Below are 23,102 nucleotides of genomic sequence, written 5' to 3'. Positions count from 1 at the left end.
TTCTTACTACAGGTAGTCATACTTGAATTTGGATAGCTATATGTGGAATTTTTAGAACTCTTTCAACTTTAGTTGGTGTAAAAGCTGGTTAAAGATCAAGTTACACTGGCATTGACTGAGGCACAAGACGATCAAACCCGTGAGATATTGACAGCTTCAACAGACAAGTAGAACCTCAGTATCATAACCTCACACTACAAATCAGTCCAAGGATCCTGCTGCATTCAGCTGAGAGAGGCATATTGACAATAGAATGACCCATAACATAGTCACAAAGCTGAAGGGCATACTAAAACTAAGACTTAATATACCTGAGATTGACTGCAGTTCATTGGTAGAAAAAATCAATAACGTGAATTTGTCCACAGCTCATAAAAATAGACAGAGATTAAATAAAACATCATACCAGACCATGACAAAGATAATCCAAGTCCCGAGCACATGTAGCTGGATTGCATGATACATAAACAATACGCTTTGCTTTCATCTTCAAAAGGAGCTTAATCAAATCATTGTGCAAGCCAGGTCTATTCGGATCTGCATGAATCAGAAGAAAAATGATATGGCTATCCAAACTTTCACAATTCCAACAAGAACATAGATGCTCAGTTCTTTATCTTCTAATATATGTTCCAAAACGACATCTTAATGCTTATACAGATGGGCCTTGGCCTATTCTCATACAAGTTCACTTATTTTCAGTAAGAATGTCTGCTGCAAGCACATTTCTTGTATCTTCAACTTCTTCTATTCTCCACAATTGCTAGTTTGGTGACTTGACATAAAAGTATACTTTATTAGCTCTGGCAAGAACATCATGTCCTCTATAAACGAGAATTTCACTCTTAAAATTTTATTAAGGCTCAAAACCAACTGTTACTTGTTTGCCACACAATTCCAAGTTTGTTTTCACTATACTGTATTAGTAGCATATGAAAACAATCAAACCACTATTCTATACTGGCAGCATATAAAAATAATCAAAGTGTCAAAATAAATCCACAAAGTGGCAAGTTACAAGAACATAAAAAAGTCCTAGAACACTTAATGTCCACAAACCGAGATAAATGTTTCCACACAAAAGAAATCTCATCCATTAGTTAACACAATTTTTTTAGGGATACACTAGTCACAGAGCCTTCAGGTTTCATGTTATGGCAAGCAAATCAAATACAAGCCCAAAGTGTTTAGTAAAAACAACTACAAAACAAAACAAAAATTATTCATTGGTTTAGGTATATTGAGGCAAGTCACGGCTCTCATACTTTTACAAAACATCATGTCACTCTAGACTCCACATTCATACTCACATTAAGTGGCATAGTCATATTGCGATATAGACCTGATTCACATTTACTTGCCTGAGGAGGAACTTGCATTTGCATTCAAGTAATCGTATCTATTTTTTTGGGAAGGAAGGTATAGAACTATACCAATAATGACAATATTCGGCTGTGGAAACTGATCTCCAAAACTTTTCCCAATTTTATTCAAGTCTCCCTGAATGAACGTTGCATTCCTTATATTATTTCTTGATGCATTTCGACGTGCATCAGCCACAGCCTCAGGAACCAGCTCATAACCATAGACATGCTTCACCCTTGAGCACAAGAAATTGTCCAAAACAGGAGTCAGAAAAAGAAAATATGCAAGCTGTTTTGAGCAATGATTTTGATGTGCTGCCAAAAAATGCCAAAATAGCCAGAAGAAAAACTTGTGACCATCCATAAATGAGAGCCTCTCACCTTGAACTAGATGGTGAAGACATTTTGCAAAACAAGTTCCCTATTTAGTTTAACAATAGGTGAACCACAGCTAACAATGTTAACTTTCAATCATCTTTTTCATTCCTCCTCACATGCCGCTTTAGATACATGACTGTCTCTCGTCCTTTAACAATATAGACCCTAAAGCTACAATGATTCCAAAAGAGAAGGGATTAAGAAAATATAGTAGAGCTTTGGAGATTAATCTAAAGGGATATTCTATATGAACTTTGGAGTAAGTATTTCATGTCCTCGGTAAGACCACCCTAAGTATTCCAACCAGCAGCATCGATATGCCTTAGGCTCCAAAAACCAAATAGTGGGACCTATAACCAACACAAGGTGTCTTGGGTCATCGATTACATGGAATTAGCTACTAGGATCGTAGAGTGGACACCTATGGAAAACACTCATGCATGGGCTTAACAAGACTAGTGGTGCATGTGCCAAGGATTCATAGACAGTATCATATGGATCAAGGTAGAGGTTATGAGCTGGAGAGTGTATCATACTCCGAACGGATCCCGAAAACGCACCAAGGCAGCCTCCGTGTACCGAACACCAGCAAATGCAGCCAGAGAGGCTGGATCTAATGCAAACAAGCACTGTAGGAGAGAGAAAGACTAAAAACACAAGTACCTAAGAGGAGAAAATCTGGGTGATAGCTGTAGGATGCAAATGCAACACAGAGAGAGGAGAGAGAATGTCAAGGCGGCAGCCCCAAATTGTAAATGCAGCCTCCAGAAGGGAGTGTGCAGTTGGGCGACATGTGAAAACAGCATAACATCAATGTGGAGCTATCGCCACTAGTAAAAGAGCCTCTAGATGCAATCATCAACAATGATGTAGGACATGGAGGCTGAAATCAAGCCCTAGGTGGTACCAGATGACTGTGGGAAGCTCTGACCGTGACGTCCTCCACGAATGGGATGTGGGCAGCAGAGATACGGCTACTGAAACCTGCAAAAACGAAATTAAGGAAGAGTGGTATTATAGAAAGTTTGGGGTACCCAAATTAGGGTTTTGCATGTGGGACATAATAACTCTCTAGGATCGCATTTCTTTTTAAAATAAAAAGGTTTCTTCATTAATTAAGCATGTTTTGGGACTGTTTAAGTTAGGCTACTGCATTTTTAGCTCAATGTCCCCTCTCAGGCCCAAAACTGAGCCATGAGGAATAATCCATTTTATAGTTTTTTTTCTTTTTTTCACACCAAGGCATCCCATCCCAAAGTAGCCAAGGCATTGGACAAAGGTTACACGTCGGCTGCCCAATGACCTACCAAGACTACATAGGCGATAGTTATCTTACCAAAGGAGCCCAAGTGACCAACCCTAAGAGACTAGGGCATCGGACCAAGGGTGCTCCTCAGCTACCAAGGGGCCTACCAAGTCTTGCAAAGGCGGATGGAATCAACAATGGACTTTTTTTTTTAGGGCTTTGTTTTAATTTGTTCACAAGATTTAGCATAAGTGAAGGTTTCAAATCAATGTTCATCCCATCGAGTCACTGTGCCCAAAGGATGGAAAATAAGGATAGACAGTCCCACTACCTTCATAAAATACGCAAAACAAGCCCACACACTACTAAGGTAAGTGCCTAGGGATTCCTAAGGAAATGTATGTGTGTGCCAATCATATGGAGAATATGTGGAGAGACAAGTATGACGACGAGGAAGCAAGCAACACAAGCAAAGCCAACATGCAAACATAGGGAAAAACTGCCTTTGGAGACTATCATGTGCAATGCCACAAGTATAGTAGATCTAGAGTTGATCACTCCAAGGGTGACTAAAAATAGATAAATACACACAAATGCATATTTACATGAACAAAATGCCAATGCATGGGGTAATGCAAAGGGAGATACAAGGTTTCATGCTCATGCAAAATGCGATGCAATGGTGCCACTTGGACAATGTCCTTGCAAGGAAATTGTTCGCTTGTCCAAGCAACCTTTTACAATCATGTCATCCTAACAATGTGGATGAAGTTCCAAATGTCCATAAGGTACAATACAAAATAAATAAATGTCTAAAAGTGAATAACTATAAGCATCATCACTGTTAGCCGCCTCGGTCAAAATATCTACAAAATTGTCTTTGGATGGCACAAACTCTAAGTGAATCATGCCTAGCTCAACTTGCTCTCTAGTAAAATGGAATGAACCACCACATACCATATCCGAGAATTGATGATAGGATTGCTCGCAAGGGCAATAGCACTCTCGTTGTCGCAATAGACAATTGTATGCGACTCGCAAGAAAACTGAAGTGCAATTAGCAAATTCCTTTGATAGATGCCCTCCGTGTACCATCAGCCTTTAGCTCGGTCCTAAGAATACACTTCATCCAATGACTAGCTTATAACTAGGACGATTCACCAATGTCCAAGTCCCATTTCGATCAATACTATCCAAATCCTTCTCCATGGCCTCATGCCACAAAGGGTCCTGGAGCCAACTACTCGGCTCAGAATGTGCAGTGTAATCAACTATAAATAGCAATGCATATGAAGCTTGAGGAATGAACCAAGCAAACCTTCTAAGGCCCACTGGAGTGAAATCCAATGCAAGGGTCATGGAATCCCGCATGGTCTATTGGGCGAGGTACGGGTCTTGTGGGCGAGGCATGGGAGCTTAAGTATTTGTAGGAAGATCAGGAGTGGGCAATAAACCCGACTCAGTAGGTACGATCTCAAATGATGTGAATGAAGAGGAGGACAAAGAGTCCTGTGCAAAAGACCACACTATGTCCCCCTCATCAAAAACGACATCTCTCCTAATTAAGCATTCAACAATATATATCAGCATACAAGAGACTACACAGCAGCCCCCATTCAGCCCTAAAGGATATCTCAATGCTCAGCTTATCTTGCCCAAGAACTTGTTAGTGCCCATTCACATTTCATGTGCTGACCCCCATAGAACATTTAATTGTCCCAACATTAATTGGCCTGGACTAGCATTAATTTATTAAATAATGCCTAGTCCCTAATGTCACAACTAGACATTTTAATGGCCCAATTAGTGGCCTAGACCAAAACTGACACTAGGCATCCACAAGTACCTGTCCAGTATATACAAGAGCCTCTTCAAGTAGATGGTGGCAAGTCTCGAATGAGTCAACAATTGCCACAACACTTTATCATGAACTTCACGATTGATTTCTGCAACTGAGAACTTCTTGATTTCGAAAGCAAGATGAATTTGGTTATGATCACCAACCGAGAATAAGATAGCTCCCAATGCAAAATCTAAAGCATTTGTCTCCAAGACGACGGGTTTAGTTGGATGTACATGGATAAGAAATGGTGCCAATGTGAAGGCTATCTTGAGTGTTTGCAAAGATTTCTCAATCTCTTGATTAAAGAAACACTTATCCTTTCTCGTTAATCAATTAGAGGAGCAGCAATTTTGGAGTAATATTTGATGAAGTTTCTATACAAATTAGCAATGTACTAGTTGGTGTCTCCCACTCATGAATTGTTTGTACCTTTTTAGGGTCCATAGAGATTCCCTTCTTAGAAATGGCACACCTAAGATACTCAAGTTCTATATGGTGAAAAGAGCGTTTTTCAAGTTTTGTATAAAATCCTATTTCTCTTAGCTTATTAATAATTATCTTTATATGATGCTCGAGTTCCTTCTGACTCTTGGAAATCACTATGTCATCTAGAGAAATCGCTACAAGGTCATCTAGGTATTCATGAAAGATATCATTCATCAAGTGCTTAAAACCGTTGCAGCATTAATGAGGCCAAAAGGCATGACAACATACTCCAAGTATCCATAACTCATGCAAAAGGCTATCTTCCATTCATTACCTTTCCTTATCCTAACAAAGTTATAAGCTCCACAATGGTCAATATTGGTGAATATCTTTGCTTTCCCAAAAGTCTCTTCACGACTACATCTTCTCTCTCTTCAATACATTATTGAAGATTAATGTCAAAGGTAATGTTAATAGCATTAACAATAACATTAATGCTGCTGTAACAATGACAATAATATTAAATATCATCATCAATATTAAATATTAATGTAACAATTAATATTAAATATCAAATTGATATTTTCACTTGACTAGCTTTTGTATCAATGAAAGAGGATAACAATTCTTGACAATTGCCCTGTTGAGACCTCTATAGTCCACAAACATACAAAAAGGGCCCCATCCTTCTTAACAAATGATATTGGAGCACCTACTAGAGGTTTTGAGTGATGTACAAAACCCTTGGCAAGATTCTCATTATACATTTGTAACTCTACTAATTCATCTTGAGGTAACCTATATATTGGGCCAAAAGGAGGTTGAGTTCCTTCCTATAGCTCTATGGCACAATCAAAAGGTTGGTGCTCTAGTAGCAAATCTGCATTCTTGTTCTCCAATACATCTTTATACTCTACATATTGGGGTGGGAAAGCATCCAAATTCCATGCTCTGCATATTGGATGGGAAAGCATCCAGATTCCGATTATCCTTTGACTTATCAACAAGATTTCCATATATTAGAAATGTCAAGTTCTTCCTTGCTTGACACATGAAGATTTTAGTCTCAACATATATAGGTCGTGGGTGCTTCCTTTCATCACATTGCAATGGTCTTAGCTCGACCTTTTGTGTTCTCCAATCAACATTGGGATTACATAACTCAAGCCAAAGTAGCCTGATGACAATAGGCCTATTTGGACAATCGATGATATTGAACACAATCTTTGATATAAGGTCCTTAACTATTACTTCTATAGGTTGAGTTTCATACATGGATCTTGCCCAAAGTAAGTGGTCAACCATCAATGACCTTTGTCGACACTAGGCCCTTTTTTTGCTGGATTTTTTAATAAGCAACATGCCTTGCAAATTCTTCATCCATAAAGCATACCATGGTACCAATATCTAGTAGTGCTTCTATATTCACCTAACTATCCAACATGCTAATCCTTGCTAGTATCATAAAGTTTGATGTAGAATCAGCAAATAGAAAGAGACCTCTATTTGGGTTTCCTCGAGCTTTGTCCAACCATACGATCTCTACTTAGACTAGGCATCAATGTTTCCCAAAGACAATGAAGTTGTAGTGCCTTGCACCTTCATCCTTCTCTTGTTAGGGTAGAGGTAAGCAATATGCCCAAGCTCCCCACAACATATGCATAACCATGGATGTATCTCCTTCATTTTTCTTGTGCCGATAGAGGCTCAAATCAATCTACATGGACTCAACATCAAATATGGATCTTCTTAAGCTGTTCTGTCATCATCGAATGCCTTCATTGTACTAGAACTTGAAAAATGAACCATGACAATTGTCTTGTTGTCTCTCGAGTAGTCAATTATCACATCCAATTGCTTGCACAATAAACTCACTCACCATATGGACCTTTGGCATTGTTAGCATAAGATCTTTCACATCATCTTTCAATCCCAAGAAAAACTGGCCAGTAAAGTAATCCTCGTGCCAAGTTACATCACAAGTAAGCTCTCAAAATTCAAATGCATAGATTGAAGTTCGTCTTGATCCTTGTCATAAATTTCTAAGCTTAGATTCAGCTACCCTTGCTCTCTCAAATTCTCTAAATATATAGAGAATTCCCATACAAGGGCCTCAAAGTCATAGAGTAGCGGGGAAACCTTATCAAGCAAAGGAGCAAACTAGGAAAGAGTTGTACTTGAGAGGAGAGTGCCAACAAGCATGACTTGGGAAGCCTCACTCGAATACAAACTGGCTGCAGGTAGATGAACAAACACACATGTTGAAAGAAACCCTTGAACTTCAATTATGTGCTATCAAATTTCTCAGACTGCTCCCTTCTGCTGTGAGAGATCACTAGTAGTGAAGGCTTGACCTTGATGCAAGCTCGTCCCTCTTACTTTTTGTCAAGTCTACTAAGGGGAGGTACTCATCTCTAATGGCAAGCAATGATGGCTCGAATCTAGTGAAGGTAAGGATGTCAAGCACAGTGATGGGGTGGTGGGCGCCTACCTCTATGAAGTGTGGCTGCAGGGTCTACTATGATCCCCTGACTCATGGATAGTGTGGTGCCATTGTTGTAGTAGTAGCATCTAGTGAGCTAGCTTTAGAGCTAGAGCTGAAAATTCTATAAGAACTCATTGGCTCACTATCTTTGCATCTCTCTTTGTCTTACTCCTTAGAAGTTTCTATCTAGATGCTCGGAGCTCCAATAAGAACAATCCTAGGCATCCTCGATCCTCACACTCCACTCTACGGAGAGGCCCAAGTCTCTCTCAAAAAAGGCAATGAAATCTCCCTCTAATCTCATAAAATACAGCACATTTGCAAATAAAGTGCTCCTAGGACTCACCTCCTGGTAGCATAACTCACAAATATCAAGCACCCACAATTTAGTTTGGGGTTCCTCGCATTGAGCATATGCACATTTTCCCTCAAGTGCTCCAAGTGCTGCATAAGCTTTATCCAACCTAGCAATTATTGCATCTCACAATGAAAATGTAGGTACTATAAATGTGACCCCCAGATATACACAAGATCTAGCATATTCAAGCACATCTCCGTGAGTGATTGATGTCCCACTCAGGTCACCCAAGCTTGTGTGGTAATAAATATCATTGTCTTGGTCTTCCGAAGGTTCACTATCAATCCTCCATCCATGCAAAATGCTTGCAATGCATCCATGTGCCTCTACAAACCCTTGGGAGAGTTCACAACCAATACCACATCATCCACATACAATAATATGGGCATCGATGTGTCAGCCAAGCTCGCACCTTGTCCCCATAATCTATCCACATAATCTGAGAGGTCACCAACACAAACACCAAAGACAGTAGGTGAAAGTGGGGACCCCTGCTTCACCCCGATGGTATTCTCCATCATATTAGAAAGCCCTCCTAGAACACGCACCCTACCTATCACTAACTCATACAAGCCATAAATCCCCCACTCTAAATCCTCTCTGCAATGCCAATGTCATGTAGTTGCTGCATGAGCTGCGGAAATCCACAAAGCAGCAATAAATCGTCTTCCCACATGCCCTACCCTCCTCTATAATAGTTCTAAGGGTCAATATATGATCCAGCATAGTGAACCCCCTCCTGAAGCCTGCCTGCCCTCCTGCTCTATACCCATGTCTCTGCCCATGTACTGAGCTCATGCTCTAACAGGCAACCATATAACTTGACAAAGTAGTGAACTATCTTGATCATCCTGTAGTTTTCCTGTACCATAGGGTCCCCACTCTTCAAGTGGTACAATGTTATGCTCCATCCAAATCGCCGGAAAGCCCTCATACATGACTCGATTAAAAATGTGCCTCAATAAACGAGCAAGAATTTCACGTGCATGTGTAAAATGTTCCCCAACCAGGCCATCAGGATCTTGTGCTTTTCCAGGCTGCAATCTATGAATCGCCTCTATCATGGTAGAGACTGCAGTGGATGTTGAACAAGCTGTCAAACTGTAAGGAAAGCACCGCAGAAGAAATGCAAAAGCAGGGAGGAACAATAGCAAAAAGATTCATGGCAAAATAAAAATTCAAAGTCAGATCTTAGTAAGTGCAACCCTTTTCCATGCCAATCTGTTAGCGACAAGGGGAATGAAAGAGTAACATTCCTAATAACAAACATCTGTAGGGAATGTGAGCAGGAATGTTCTGTTAGCCATATCAACACATCCCACATTCCTACACGTTTTGTAACAGTGTTCCAGAGTTCCAACCCCTCATCCCCCCTGTAATATGGAAAATGCATGTGGGCCAAAGGGCCAATTCTGCATTTGACTTTTTCAAACATACAATTGAGAGAGAGAGAGAGAGAGAGCACCTTTTTGCAAGAGTCAATCCGATTGTACCAGTGCCACAAAACAAATCTAAAACTACTTCTGTGCCATTTCCTTGTATGTCAGCTGCTTCCTCTACAAGCTGGTAAAGAATTTCAGCCTGTGCCCAATATGTCAGGACAAAAACCCGCGAACCAAGTCAATTCACTTTTCAGCACACTAGAGTGGCTCCTTAATATTAATTGTTATAGTAAGATCAGCCAGAATCACTTTATTGAGTAAGGACTCCATTTGCCGCTGCAACAAAACATTTTAAATGATTTAATGAAGCAGCTGACCTGACGAGGATTTGTTTGAAAGAATGAGTTCGCAGATATCTCAAAAACCAAATCCTTTATGCACTCTGTAATCGTGGAACTCCCATACAAAACATGTTCCTCTTCACCAGCAGCTGTGTTACCCACACGCGAATTTACATTATTCAGAACACTTACCTGCATGCAAAACCTTCTGGTTCAGTCTCTAGCAACAGCAATATTTTAGAGTTCCCGTACATCATTTCCTCCTTTTTATACTTCAAAAGTTAAGCATACAAAATATGTATTGAATGTACTTTCATGCTCACAGCAGATCTGGTTCCTTCAATACGCCCCTGGCTTGAAGCACAAAACCATACCACTATAAAGCAATTATCAAGTTATCCTACATGCAAAACAAGTTCAGTTATTGAGTCTTTATTAGTCCCTGAGATATTGTCAGAAATGCACACAAACAGGCACTGACTTTTTTAAGCCACCACTTGGTCGGACAATGTAGCTGACATTGATCATAATCTCACACACAGCTACCACTTAAAAAGTCCAAGGATCATGTCATAGCTAATAAATCAAAACAGCAAAAACACAAATCTGATTACCCCTGGTCTATCTTTTGAGCTGGACTGAAAGAGTTCCTTGCTGTTGCAAAGGACCAGAGAGTCCAGTGAGCCCAAAGTCTTACGCAAGGCAAGAAAGGACCATATTCAGCCAAGTGCCACTCATTTCTGCAAAAATATTTTTTAAGTTCATGGAAATACGTGTCCCAAGAAGTCTCGCAGCTGTTTGACCAGAGTATGAAGACAGGTGCCACAATATAATAATATATGTTGCACAATTTCATAATGGCTGGCCACCAAGGACCTTTTCAGCTAGAGCTCTCCACCATGATAAACTACTCTCTCTGAAAAGAAAGCTTCTTTTCCACAGTCCAACAGAAATAGTAGAATGATGATTAATGATAGTAGGTTTATATGTAACCAGGAAAACCTTACAAGTGCAACAAAGAGCTCAATGGTGTCTCCTTGCAAGGAAGAATGCAAATTGCCTCTCTACTGTCATGTTTCACAGAATTCAGGATTTCTTAAAGGATCATTTTCCAAAAAATCCATCTGCTAACTGCAACCAAAGCTAACACATAAAAACTCTAGAATAACGACACATCCATAGAAAATGAGATAAAGTCTTCTTTGACATTAAGCAGGCAACTACTTCCTGTTACACAGTTGCAGGATAAGCTCAACACATGCCGTCCAACTTCCAGACCAAACTCTCGAAGAAGAATCCAAATAGATAGTGTCAATAAGTACAAACATTCTAGGACCAAATCCCCATACACTACATTACTTAACCCAATAAAAACATTCCAAATCATCAAAGGCTTTTTCCAGATCCAATTGAATCATCACCATTTCCTGCTTTGGGCAGCAAGCATAATCTATCCCCATTTGGACATTCAAAATATTATGCAAAGCATTCCTTCCTTTGATGAATCCATACTGCACAGGGTGGATAAGCTCAGGAAGGTATTCATGCAATCTATTAGCCAAGACTTTGGTAAAAATCTTGTACACTGTGCCCATCAAGAAAATCCATCGTGCCAGTGCTTCAAAGCCAAAGGGGATGGCACTTTTGAGATCAGTTTAATGACACCCTCCTTCCAAGAGTGTGGCATTTTTCTTGTCATCCAAACCTGCTGACATAAAGCTATCAAAGATGCAGCCAATTGAGTTGCATAGGCCTCAAAGAACTCATTGGTGATACCATCCATCCAAGGCTCTTATCTTTAGGCAAATGCAACATCGTGTATTATGTCCACATCCAACAGGTTAGCAACATCTGGTAAGGCTTGCTCCTTAACCAAATCACAAAACAATGGACAGGCTGCCAAGACTGTGTTTGAAACAGAGGATTGAGATCCAAGCAAGTCCATAAAGTAGTTTCTACACATACGCACAATTGCTTGAGGATCTGTAACCATTTCACCTATTGAATTGCTTAGCTTGACCACATTTTCCCTAGCAAAGAAAGCATGCAAACCCCGATAGAATTCATGTGATTAACAATTATTATCTTGCAATCCCTTTAATAGTGCAGCAATTTTAGCCTACTGATAAGATCTCTAAAAAATTTTAAAAAGCATCAATGAGCTGCGACAACCTCACAGAGATAGAAAGAAAAAGGGAATCTTGGGGAATCTTGGGGCCAGCCCATCAGAAGAGAATGCACCAAGGCTAGGAGTTGCTCAATAGCCTCCAAACTTTGTCTACGCAAGGCAACATGATCTATTCCATATTGCCTAGCAACCATTTGCACATTACACACCAACAGATCAAGAGAGATTGACCCTTGAGATGGAAGATCCAATAATATCTCATATATTAACTATTCCATACATCCATCAAATAGAGAAAAGAGGAATCAAAACACAAAGGAGCTTGCTTAAAAAGTTTTCAAAAGGGTGGACAAGGTGCTTGTGCATCTAAAACGCCAAAGAGAAGAGATCAGAAAGAACATAGCATTGCAAAGCCAAAATTTCCAAGACCTCTAGCAAGAAAGAATCATCATGCATATCCTAGATCCAATCCAAATCACTCCAGGTTTCCAAATGCTACACCAGATGAAAGGTATAGCAAGAAAGAATCATCATGCATATCCTAGATCCAATCCAAATCACTCCAGGTTTCCAAATGCTACACCAGATGAAAGGTATAGCCATGGTCAAGAGGGGATAACCAAGACCATAGATATTGTTTGAACCTAGTGATGCAAAAGCATTCCAATTGCCACATTCAAGCCCATCCATAGTCCATGCCTAGAGGTTGAATGAGATAGATCAATGCACATATTAAAACCACCCATTATAAGTCCAGGTCTTCCAAGAGAAAGACATAATCACAGCTGCTGCCATAATTCACGACGACCAGAGACATCATTGGGAGCATATAGGCCCACCAGCCATAGTACTTCCCCATCACAGGCACTCTCAACACCTGTGAATCTTCCCAACAAATCTCTCTTAATCAAAACTGGCTGAAATTTCTCACACATAATTAACACACCCACATGGGTTCCTCCTAAAACACCAGCATAGAAAATGAGTGGTCACTTTACCATGTTTATCAAAGGCAAATTGTTTAGAGGGGTCACATGATGACTCCTATCAAGACCTTAGGTTATAGGTTGTCTCAGTGCTCAACAGTATCATACCAATACCATAGGAAGAGGATTTATCCTTACGATGCACGTAGATATGCAAAACATTTTGTGTATCATCCAAGGATCCAATGTGCAGCACATCATCTGATTGTTATGAGGACAACAAGAACTTGGTAAGGACAAGGATTGTTGCCTCACTTAACTTGAAGAAGAACAAAAAGAACTCGATTTTTTATTACAAGATAAGAATTGCAACAATATACTTATTAATACAAGACCGATACAGTGGTGTTTACAACAACACTAGATCCTCGATACAAGACAAGATCTTGATACAAGGCTAGATCAAATACAAGACAAGACAACACAAGACGAACCGAAGATACATGGCTTGAACTAGAACTAGAGAGGACTTACCTCACAGGAACCTCACAACTAGCATTGGCAAGATTGAATGGCTTGTAGCCCAAGACTCCTATTTATACTAGAGTTAAGGAGATTAAGGATGTTAAGAGAGGAGGTTAAGTGGAAGCTTCTAGAAGATGACATCATTGATGACATAAGCATCACTAACATAAGCAAGACTGATGTATCAAGACTAGTATTGTTATGATAGGAGATGCACAAGAAACAGTCAATTCTTGGATTTGGAATGTGGGGAATGGTAGCTCCTTAGCTTCCCATTTGCTGTCCCATGTGACTCTCAAGTCACATTCAATGATGGCTCTTGTTTGTTCATGTTTCCATTCCCTAAGACTACTCACCATACCATGGAAGAAAATAACAAAGCATAAAACATTAGTCAAAAAGTATATTTGTCTAAACATACCAATTTCTATCAATCTCCGTACTTTCCATGTCTTCCACCTTTCTAGATAGGAATGACCTCCACCTTTCCAAGCATTAGTCTATCACAACACTTGTTATGCATGTTTTTCTGCCACTTGGACCTTAGACATAGTCTATCATCACTCATTGGTCTATCACCTCTTTCTAGACTTTAATCTTCTATTGTATATCATTTTGCCATCAATCTTTGTACTTTCCATGTCTTTCAGATTAGAATAACCTTCCACCTTTCCAAGCATCATTCTACCACCAATACGACTAGACATTTTGATCACCACACAAGACTTACACTTAGTCTACCACCACTTAGGGCTTTGATTAAAACAATTTTTCTAGTCTCTTTTAAATATAGACTTTAGTCGTCCGTTGTATTGGTTCTGTTACAAAGAGTAAGGGCATCATATACAATGGAATACAATCACTATTTTCAAAGTCTTTTTACAAATATACCACGCACTAGCTAGGGCTACAGTTTAGTAGACAAGTTTGTAGCAAACCTGGTCATTGCAACAAATATGGCATTAGGATTAGGTTTTCTTGGGAAACCCTAGGCTTTTAACTTGTAAGCAAAAATTTTGAATGAAGAATTTGAAGGATTAAGTTTTTTGTTTATAGTTCTAAAGGAAGCAAAAGTTTTGAAGGAACTATAGAGTGATGATTGACCTTTGAAGAAATGGTATCGCAAACAAAGAGAAATATAAAATGTACGACGACATGGCGAACACAATTCATAGAAATGCTCAATGAGAATGTAACGTGCCCGCCTATCGGTTGTCCAAGTACGTTTTAGCGGTCCATCGAGAAAAAAATCTAAGCATCGCTACCCGCCACTCCCATGGAATGTTCCGAGGTTTGTCACCTAGGGTTTCCCAAGTCCACCTCGTAACGGAACGTTCGCAACCAAACCCACTAGGATCAACCTGAAATCTGAGCTCCTAATGGCCAAAGTCTCCTGACAGCATTCTAGCGTCAAGTCCTTGACATCCTACTTTACGCAGAGATACCCAAGCCGAAGTGGACCCATACCGCACTTGGTTCAAAGAGAATGGAAAACGAGAGGGATGCGCTGCTTGCTCGACCTCTCTGCCCATAGGGCATAGTCCTATCCCGATCCCCTCAAACGGCATGAATCGGCTTCTAACTTAACAATACCTAAAGGTCGATGATAAAACCTTGTAAGAAGCCTCCCAGTTCTCTAGGACCACCCTACCGTAGGACGGACCTGTCAGGAGTTCTACCCACCCGCTTCCCTTGTTAGCTTTAGTTTTCTAATTAGATCCTATCACATTTATATGTGACATTCAAAATCAACTTCCTTAATTAGGTCATAGTCACTACCGGCGGATCTCAAGGCATCTTAGTTTTTAATCCTTATGATCGTTGTTTGTGTTAACTATGCACTTCATCAAGATCCCAATGAACTAACAGTTTCAGATATTAGCGAGAGCTTGGGCAAAGATCTTAGAATTTTTTCAGGACTGGATTTCCTTTAGACTGGACTGCCTACTATGCAATCCGTCAAGCGTGCAAGCTACAACATACCTTCAGTGGGGTGAAAAACATTACTACTGATTTGCAAGAAGGGAAAATCGACAACACCTTGGACTTTATACGATGTTTATGCTATGCATGAATTTTATCACATAACATCCAATCGTGGTTTTACTTCTCTTGATACGAGTACTTTGCAACCTACATCTATCAAATATTTGGGATGAACTTTATCCTTTTAGTTGACCCATTCACGTGCGACAAAGTACGGTCTATTGCATCTCGTGCGGAAATCAAAGCAAGCATCCGTCAATTTGGAAATGCATTACTTACAACCGGTATCGCAGTTGGATTGGTAGTAACGTCCTCGCCCGGGGCTTCATTGTGGATAATGGGATTTTCTCCTGCACTCAATATCCTTTGCTTCGGGGCCATTCCCAATCTTCCTCGTTCCTAGGAAATACACTAAGAGGAGGGAAAACAATTGGGGGGGGGAAGAGGGGGGGGGGGGGGGTCGGGCTGCGGGGTAGGAAATACACTAAGAAAAAGAAAAGCGTGTGTGGCCACCCTCTAAGGAGGGGAAGAGAAGGAGAACCTTCTCAAGGGCTCTCTCTCTCTCTCTCTCTCTCAGCAGCATCGAGGCCCTTTCTCTTCTTCTTCCTCCCTCTCTCTCTCTCTCTCCCCTTATTCTTCTTCTCCTCTACGACAAAGATTTATTATTGTAGAGAAACGTAGAGTGGTGGTGTGATAGTGCCGCAGCAGACTAGGATAGGTGGTTTGAAGGGGTGGAAAGCCCATGGCCTCCCTCCTCGCCTACGTCGTCATCCTCGTCCTCACGATTTGTGCCATCGTCATCCACGCCATCTTCAACTTCCTCCTATTCGTCATTGCCTGCGTCACCTCTTCCTCGTAGACAGCACGACAAGGGGAGGGATTTCGATTATTTTATAAAAAATGAAGGGGGAGAGGGAGGGGAGGGGGCGCTTTATGCAGCACGTGGGGACATTACATCCTCTCGCCCTTAGAGAACTCGAGATATCCTCATCTCAAAAGAACTGGGGAAGACAAGCATTGATAGGGCTTAAGGCCTGTGGGTTAGGACCCACCATGCGTCCGCTACGCTACTCATAATGACTCAAGTAGTGCAACTCATATTATTACAATTAACCGTAGCTTGTGTAGCTTCATTTCCTTGGGGGTTCAATGTCTTCGGGACTTAAGTCAAGGCAGTCTGCTTGGACGTGTCCTAGCTCATGGCAATGGTAGCATTGACGGGAGGGACATCTCCTACGGATGTGCCCTATCTCTCCGCACATGTGGCATCTCTTGTCCTAATCTTGGAAACCATCTTTGTCACAATTGCTCAAATTAAGTTCTGGACGATTGGCTTTGCTCGAAGTAATGCATCTTGCAAGTCTGTTGAACGCATTGCTTCAAGACGGTGGTTTAGAGAAGTGTTCACGCCGTGGCAAAACTAAGATACTTGTTGCGCAATATCCATAGGTGGTGCATACGTTAGTAGGGTTACAAACTTTGAGTGGTAGGCTTCCAAGGTCAATTCCAGCTGCTTGAGCTTAAAGAATTCATTCATCTTCAAGGTCTGGTAAGTTGGCGGAATGTATCATCCGCGTACAGCGACTTTTAGCTGAGCCCAAGTAACAACGGCTTCAGAAATACCTTGATCTTTGCACCATTGCTTCCACCATAACCGAGCCTGGCCAACTAACTTAAGTTTGGCGATCATTGCTTGATTAGTAGGAGCAATTCCCGAAGCAAAGAAATAGTCATCCATCCACTCAATCTATATCTCCGCCTCCGCTCTGACGTCTATCCCTTCTCCATCAAACTCGGGTACCTTAATTTGCTTGAGAATGAATTTTTTCTCTTGCATGTCACCATTCGTGGGTGTAGAAGGTGCCTAACAATCAAGCCATACCACTTAGATTATTCTGTTTAGGATGTATCTAAGAACCATACATTAATCAATCATGTGGCATTACAAAGTTTCACTCTGATACCAACTATAATGTGCCTGCCTATCGCCTGTCCAAGCATGTTTTAGCAGTCCATCGAGAAACGAATCTAAGCGTCACTGCCTAGCACTCCCATAGAATGTTCCGAGATTTGTCACCTAGGTTTTCCCGAGTCCGCCTCACAACAGAACGTTCACGCCGAACCCACTAAAATCAACCTGAAATTTGGGCTCCTAATGGCCAAGGTCTCCTAACAGCATTCTAGCATCAGGTCCTGGACATCCTACTTTACACAAAGATACCCAAGCCGACGTTGACCCATACCGCACTTGGTTCAAAGAGAATGGAAAACGAGAGGGATGCGCTGCTCGACCTCTCTGTCCGTAGGGCATAGTCATGTCCCAGTCCCCTAAAACGGCATGAATCGGGTTCTAACTTAACAATACCTAAAGGTCAACAGTAAAACCTTGTGAAAAGCCTCCCAGTTCTCTACGACCACCTTGCCATAGGACGGACCCGTCGGGAGTTCCACCCACTAGCTTCCCTTAATAGCTTTAGTTTTCTAATTACGTCCTATCACATTAATGTATGACATTCAAAATCAGCTTCCTTAATTAGGCCTTTTAGGGAACGGGGTTCATTCATGTAATTTATGGCACCGACACCAAAACAGTGCAAGCATTCCTTTTGACAAACAAGTTCCTTAACTTATTTTCTAGTTAATCTTTGTCTCCTACCCATACAGGAGAAATTATATATTCCCTTCTGTCCAACAGAAGTACCCGATCATCCAGTATCTAGAATAGGATCTTCCAATGCCCAACTCCATTCCGAACTTAGCAAGAGTGTCCAGAGCTCCACTGACCCCAAGCGACCTAGGAGCAAGACACAACTTCCGTAGTTGGCCTTTTCACCACTCGACCTTCGGCCCATGAATCGAGCAGTGCCCTCTCGGGTTGAAATGCAACGTGATCTTGGAGATGATCCACCCGCGCAAAATATCCTTAATTAGTCCAATTAAGAATCAAGCACAATCAAGGTTGTCAACCTAATATCATCTTCCAAGAGAGCATTCCTTTATTCCCATTGCAACTTGTCATCACAGACCCCTACCATGCATTTACCATCAAGCATAAGCACTTGGAATAATTATCCAAATCGCATCCCAACAATCAGTTTAATGCAAAAGCATTTAGGATGTTATTTAATCAATCAATAAAAACAATGGTATCATTTTCCAAACATTGCAGGAATAGTCGCGATAACCTTTCCATCGCATATTTGCTCTCCCCCTTGGGATCTAAGCGATTCCATGCAAAATTTTGTTAACACTTCAGATAAGACACATGCCAAGATCTCATACAACTATGCAAGAATGTAAATTCTATTGAGCACTTATATTGATTGATAACCTAACCTTCTTCTCAGCAAGTACAAAAGCATTGGTCTTTCCTTTGCCTCGGGTTTCCCTAACCCCTTGAGCTCTCTACTTGCCTTTGAGGCCCAGATTTGTTTGTATCTAGCCCAATCCCCAAATTTGGATTGATAAACATAGTCACTACCGGTAGATCTCAAAGCATCTTAGTTTTTAATCCTTATGATCGTTGTTTGTGTTAACTATGCACTTCATCAAGATCCCAATGAACTAACAGTTCAAGATATTAGCAAGAGCTTGAGCAAAGATTTTAGAATTTTTTCAGGACTCGATTTTCTTTAGAGTGGATTACCTATTATGCAAATCGTTGAGCGTGCAAGCTACAACATACCTTTAGTGGGGTGAAAAACATTACTACTGATTTACAAGAAGGGAAAATCAACAACACCTTCGAACTTTATACGTTGTTTATGCTATGCATGAATTTTATCACATAATATCCAACCGCGGTTTTACTTCTCTTGATACGAGTACTTTGCAACCTGCATCTATCGAATATTTGGGATGAACTTTATCCTTTTAGTTAACCCATTCACGTGCAATGAAGTACGATCCAATGCATCTCGTCCGGAAATCAAAGCAAGCATCCGTCATTTGGAAATGCATTACTTACAACCGGTACCGCAATTGGATTGGTAGTAGCGTCCTCGCCCGAGGCTTCATTGCGAATTATGGGATTTTCTCCCGCACTTGATATCCTTCGCTTCGAAAGACGTGGAGGAAATTGCCATGTGCCAGGGGCGTAAGTCCTCCCGAGAGAGGATGTCAGAGTGCCGGAGAAGATCTGTCTGCCAATACAAGAAACCTTTAAGCCTAGCAATATGCCGCTAAACATTATAAGCAGAATCAAAAAGGAAAGCATTCCGAATGGTCCAGTTGTGCCAACAGCCTCAATATCGAAGAAAGTGAAACAAGATCTTCATATGTGGCTGTGTCGGTGTGGGATATTTGGGCCGCGCGAAAACCCAATCAAACGGGCGAAGCGAGAAACCAACCACCGCTCGCCAGACGGCTAACAAGAATGACCAGATTTTCTGAGCAAGGGGGCAAGAAATAAAACAATGACGGGCGGATTCCACAGTGGTGGTGCAAAAGAAACAGTTGCCATTGGAGATTCGGCGCTTTGAAAGAGCTGAAGCAAGCGGAAGACCACCAATCATCACCCTCCAAAGAAAGAGCTTATATTTGAATGGTGTCTTATTTAACCACCCCTTCATCACAGTTACCCTCCACCATGACGAGGATTTATGCAATCCCCATAGAATATTAGCTTTAGTAACCAGCCATTGATGATCTTTAATCAGAAGATGATACACCTGGTTAGCTGAAGCCTTTTCTAAATGCAGCCGACCTGCAAAGTCCCAATCCTGCCAAGGACGATCCGTAGCAAGGGCAGGAAAGGGTTGTCTGCTCTGAAGCACCCTCAAGAGCTGTTCCCATAAAAACTTGTATCCACGAGGGATCCTGAAAATCCTTCTGGCTGTACGAAACGACATGAACACATTGTGACTGGCAAGAGTAGCATCCGCGACCGAAGTTAAGCCCAAACATGCCATACGGTTGAATTGTGGTCGAAGCTCATGTTTACCATCCCACGAAATTAACCGCGAGACTGCCAACAGTTCCAATTGAAACGAATTAGTAGTTGAACGATCCTCCGCTGGATGCCACTGAGACTTCCGAAGGACCAGTTTCCAGGAACACACCAAATGGGCAAGCAGAGATGAGGAAGAACTGGAGAACCGAGAATCTGCATTAAGAACATGCCACCACGAACTGCGGATGTGGGTATTACCATGCAGAAGCCCGTGATCCTCGAGAAAGTAACGGGCTATGACGACCCAAGGATGACAATCCGAGCACATGGCGCGAAAAAGAGACCAACGGAGTGCCAGCATATGAGTGTGGGCATCCAAAACAGCCCCTCCACCCATGCGTTTTGGGGTGCATGCATGCGACCAAGAAATCCAGGAAATACCCGCATGCAAGGAATCCTTCTTCCATAACATGAACCGAATAGACTTCGTAAGATCATTCAGTGTCGTAGTAGTCCAGGGTAGCAATGGCAAGAAATATGTAAGCATTGGCAACATTATTGTCTGGGCTACTTTGAGGCGAACATGGAAGGGCCAAGCTTGAGACTTCCAATACAGAAACTTAGCCGCCAGTTTCTATGAAATCCACTGTAATAGATGCTTTGGGGAAACATCAACCCCCAAAGGGTACCCAAGATGCCTGGCAATGGAGCCACGGGGGACAACCATGCCCTGCCAGTCCAGTGGCTGCAAATCCGACTCCATGCACTGAGAATGGCCGATTTCAAGGCGTTAATGCGCAGACCAGAAGCCTGACCAAAAAGAGCCCAAACATCTAATGCTTTATGAAGATTATCTTTGTCAGCACGCAGAATCATAAAACTGTCATCAGCCAAGGATTGACCAATGAAGTGCTGTCCAGAGGGAAGTAACAATCCAGCCAACTGAGTAGAAGCTGCCATATGAGATAGCATCGAAAGAACCGGATGAGTCGCAAGGGCAAAGAAGAGAGGACTCAAAGGGCACCCCTGTTTGACAGAGCGGGCAAGGACAATTGGCTTGGTAACTCCTCCATTCAACATGACCCGCAAAGATGCTGCAACACTAATAGTATAGATCAAACGAGACATCCAGGCACCAAAGCCCATAGCAGACATAAGTTCTGTAATGAAAGACCAGTCCAGATAATCAAAAGCTTTTTCCAAGTCCAATTGAACCAGTACGACCTCGTGATTTGAATGCCTTGCATAATCAATTGCCAGTTGCGCATTTAAGACATTGTGCAAAATATTTCTGCCCTTAATAAAACCATATTGGAGAGGATGCACAATGGCAGGAAGATGCTTATGGAGGCGATTCGCCATAACTTTTGAAAAGATTTTATATATAGAACCCATCAAAGAAATTGGGCGCCATTGTTTCAACATGGATGGCGAAGGAACTTTTGGAAGCAGTTTAATAAGACCGTCTTTCCAAGAGGAAGGCATAATCCCCGTTTCCCATACCCGCTGAAACAAAGCCGTCAAAGGTTTCGCAAGCTGGGTGGCAAAAAACTCAACGAACTCATTGGTAAGACCATCCCAGCCAAGACTTTTATCCTTAGGCAAGTGTAGCAGAACATCCATGACCTCCGACTCACAAATATCGGCCTCCAGAGTAGATTGCATGTCCTGAGGAACCTAATTGCGGACCAGATCATAAAAAACTAAACGGGCATGAGTAGTTTGGCCTGAAGGCGGAGAAGTAGAACCAAGAAGGTCGAGGAAATAATTTCTATACATATTCACAATCATCTGCGGATCAAGAACCATTTGACCTTCTTCATCCTGGAGCCTCGTCATATTCTCTCGAGCAGGAGAGGCATGGAGAGCTCGAAAAAACTTATGGGTCTGACAAGCACTGTCTTGCAGAGTGTCCGTCAGCTGTTGCAATTTGACCTGCTGATAGGATTTCAACTGAAACTCTTTAATAAGATCAGCCAGACGCGTTGCCAGTGATAGCAGAAATGCATCATCGGGAGTGTCCACCAGCAAAGAACGAACCAAAGCCAGCAGTTCCTCGGCTGCTTGTCGGCGCCGCCAACAAAGAGAGGCATGATGGATCCCATACTGGCGAGCAACCCGCTGCACATTGGAGAGCAATCGTTGAAAGGAAGCAGTGCCCTGGGATGAGAAATCCAATAAGAACCGATCAATCAATTGCTGCATATAGCCCTGGAAGATTGCATGCTTCAAATAAGACGAGTTGAAACGCAACAGGAGTCTATCCAGAAATTGCTTGAAAGGAGCAATTGGTTGTGCAAGGAGCTCAAGCTGCAGAGGGAAATGATCCGACAATGCATATTGTTGTAACACTTTCATTTCGAGCATCTCAGGAAGGAAATCATCATCCTGCATGATGTAAATGCGGTCTAACCGCGACCATGTTGTGGCATACTGGGCAAAATGGAAGGTAAACCCTGTACAAGAAGGATACAGCCAAGACCAAAGATCTTGCTTAAGAACGGCAAAATCCAACTACTGCCACGTACGTCTTTCCGGCGCATCCATGATCGAATGTTCTGATGTGGACTGTAAAGAATCAACACATATTAAAATCCCCCATCAAAAAACCCCGTCTACCAAGGGACAAGGAACTCTGCAAGGTATGCCATTCGGAGCATAGAGGCCAAATAACCATAAGATCTCTCCTTCAAATAAAATTTCAATCACCACAAAGCGGCCATGTACATCATTCTTGATAAGAACCGGCTGATATTTTTCATGTACAATCATAAGCACACCAGAATACTGCCTGGCATGTGTCCCTGCATAGAACAAACGAAA

General features: G+C 41.7%; 1 protein-coding gene across 6 annotated transcripts in view; it reads right to left on the bottom strand.

Annotated features, from left to right (window-relative positions):
- The window catches only part of LOC148010868 (RNA methyltransferase family protein), a 63,738-nt gene that overhangs the window by 3,749 nt on the left and 36,887 nt on the right, over positions 1 to 23,102 (bottom strand). For 5 of the 6 annotated variants that reach the window (XM_087672139.1, XM_087672142.1, XM_087672140.1 and 2 more), the window contains exons 6-9: positions 9,860 to 10,015; positions 9,566 to 9,681; positions 1,434 to 1,600; positions 407 to 537 (exon numbers count right to left, since the gene is read on the bottom strand). In XM_087672139.1, the coding sequence (XP_087528265.1) occupies positions 407 to 537; positions 1,434 to 1,600; positions 9,566 to 9,681; positions 9,860 to 10,015 (570 nt within the window). The remainder of the gene's footprint in view (positions 1 to 406; positions 538 to 1,433; positions 1,601 to 9,565; positions 9,682 to 9,859; positions 10,016 to 23,102) is intronic. The other variant, XM_087672144.1, reaches the window with a different exon arrangement.

The sequence above is a fragment of the Lygodium microphyllum genome, chromosome 29 (assembly GCF_053477565.2).
Source record: "Lygodium microphyllum isolate KBCC chromosome 29, Lygodium_microphyllum_v1.1.10, whole genome shotgun sequence".
In the NCBI taxonomy this organism is placed as follows: Eukaryota; Viridiplantae; Streptophyta; class Polypodiopsida; order Schizaeales; family Lygodiaceae; genus Lygodium; species Lygodium microphyllum.
This window is presented reverse-complemented; position numbering and strand designations above follow the sequence as displayed.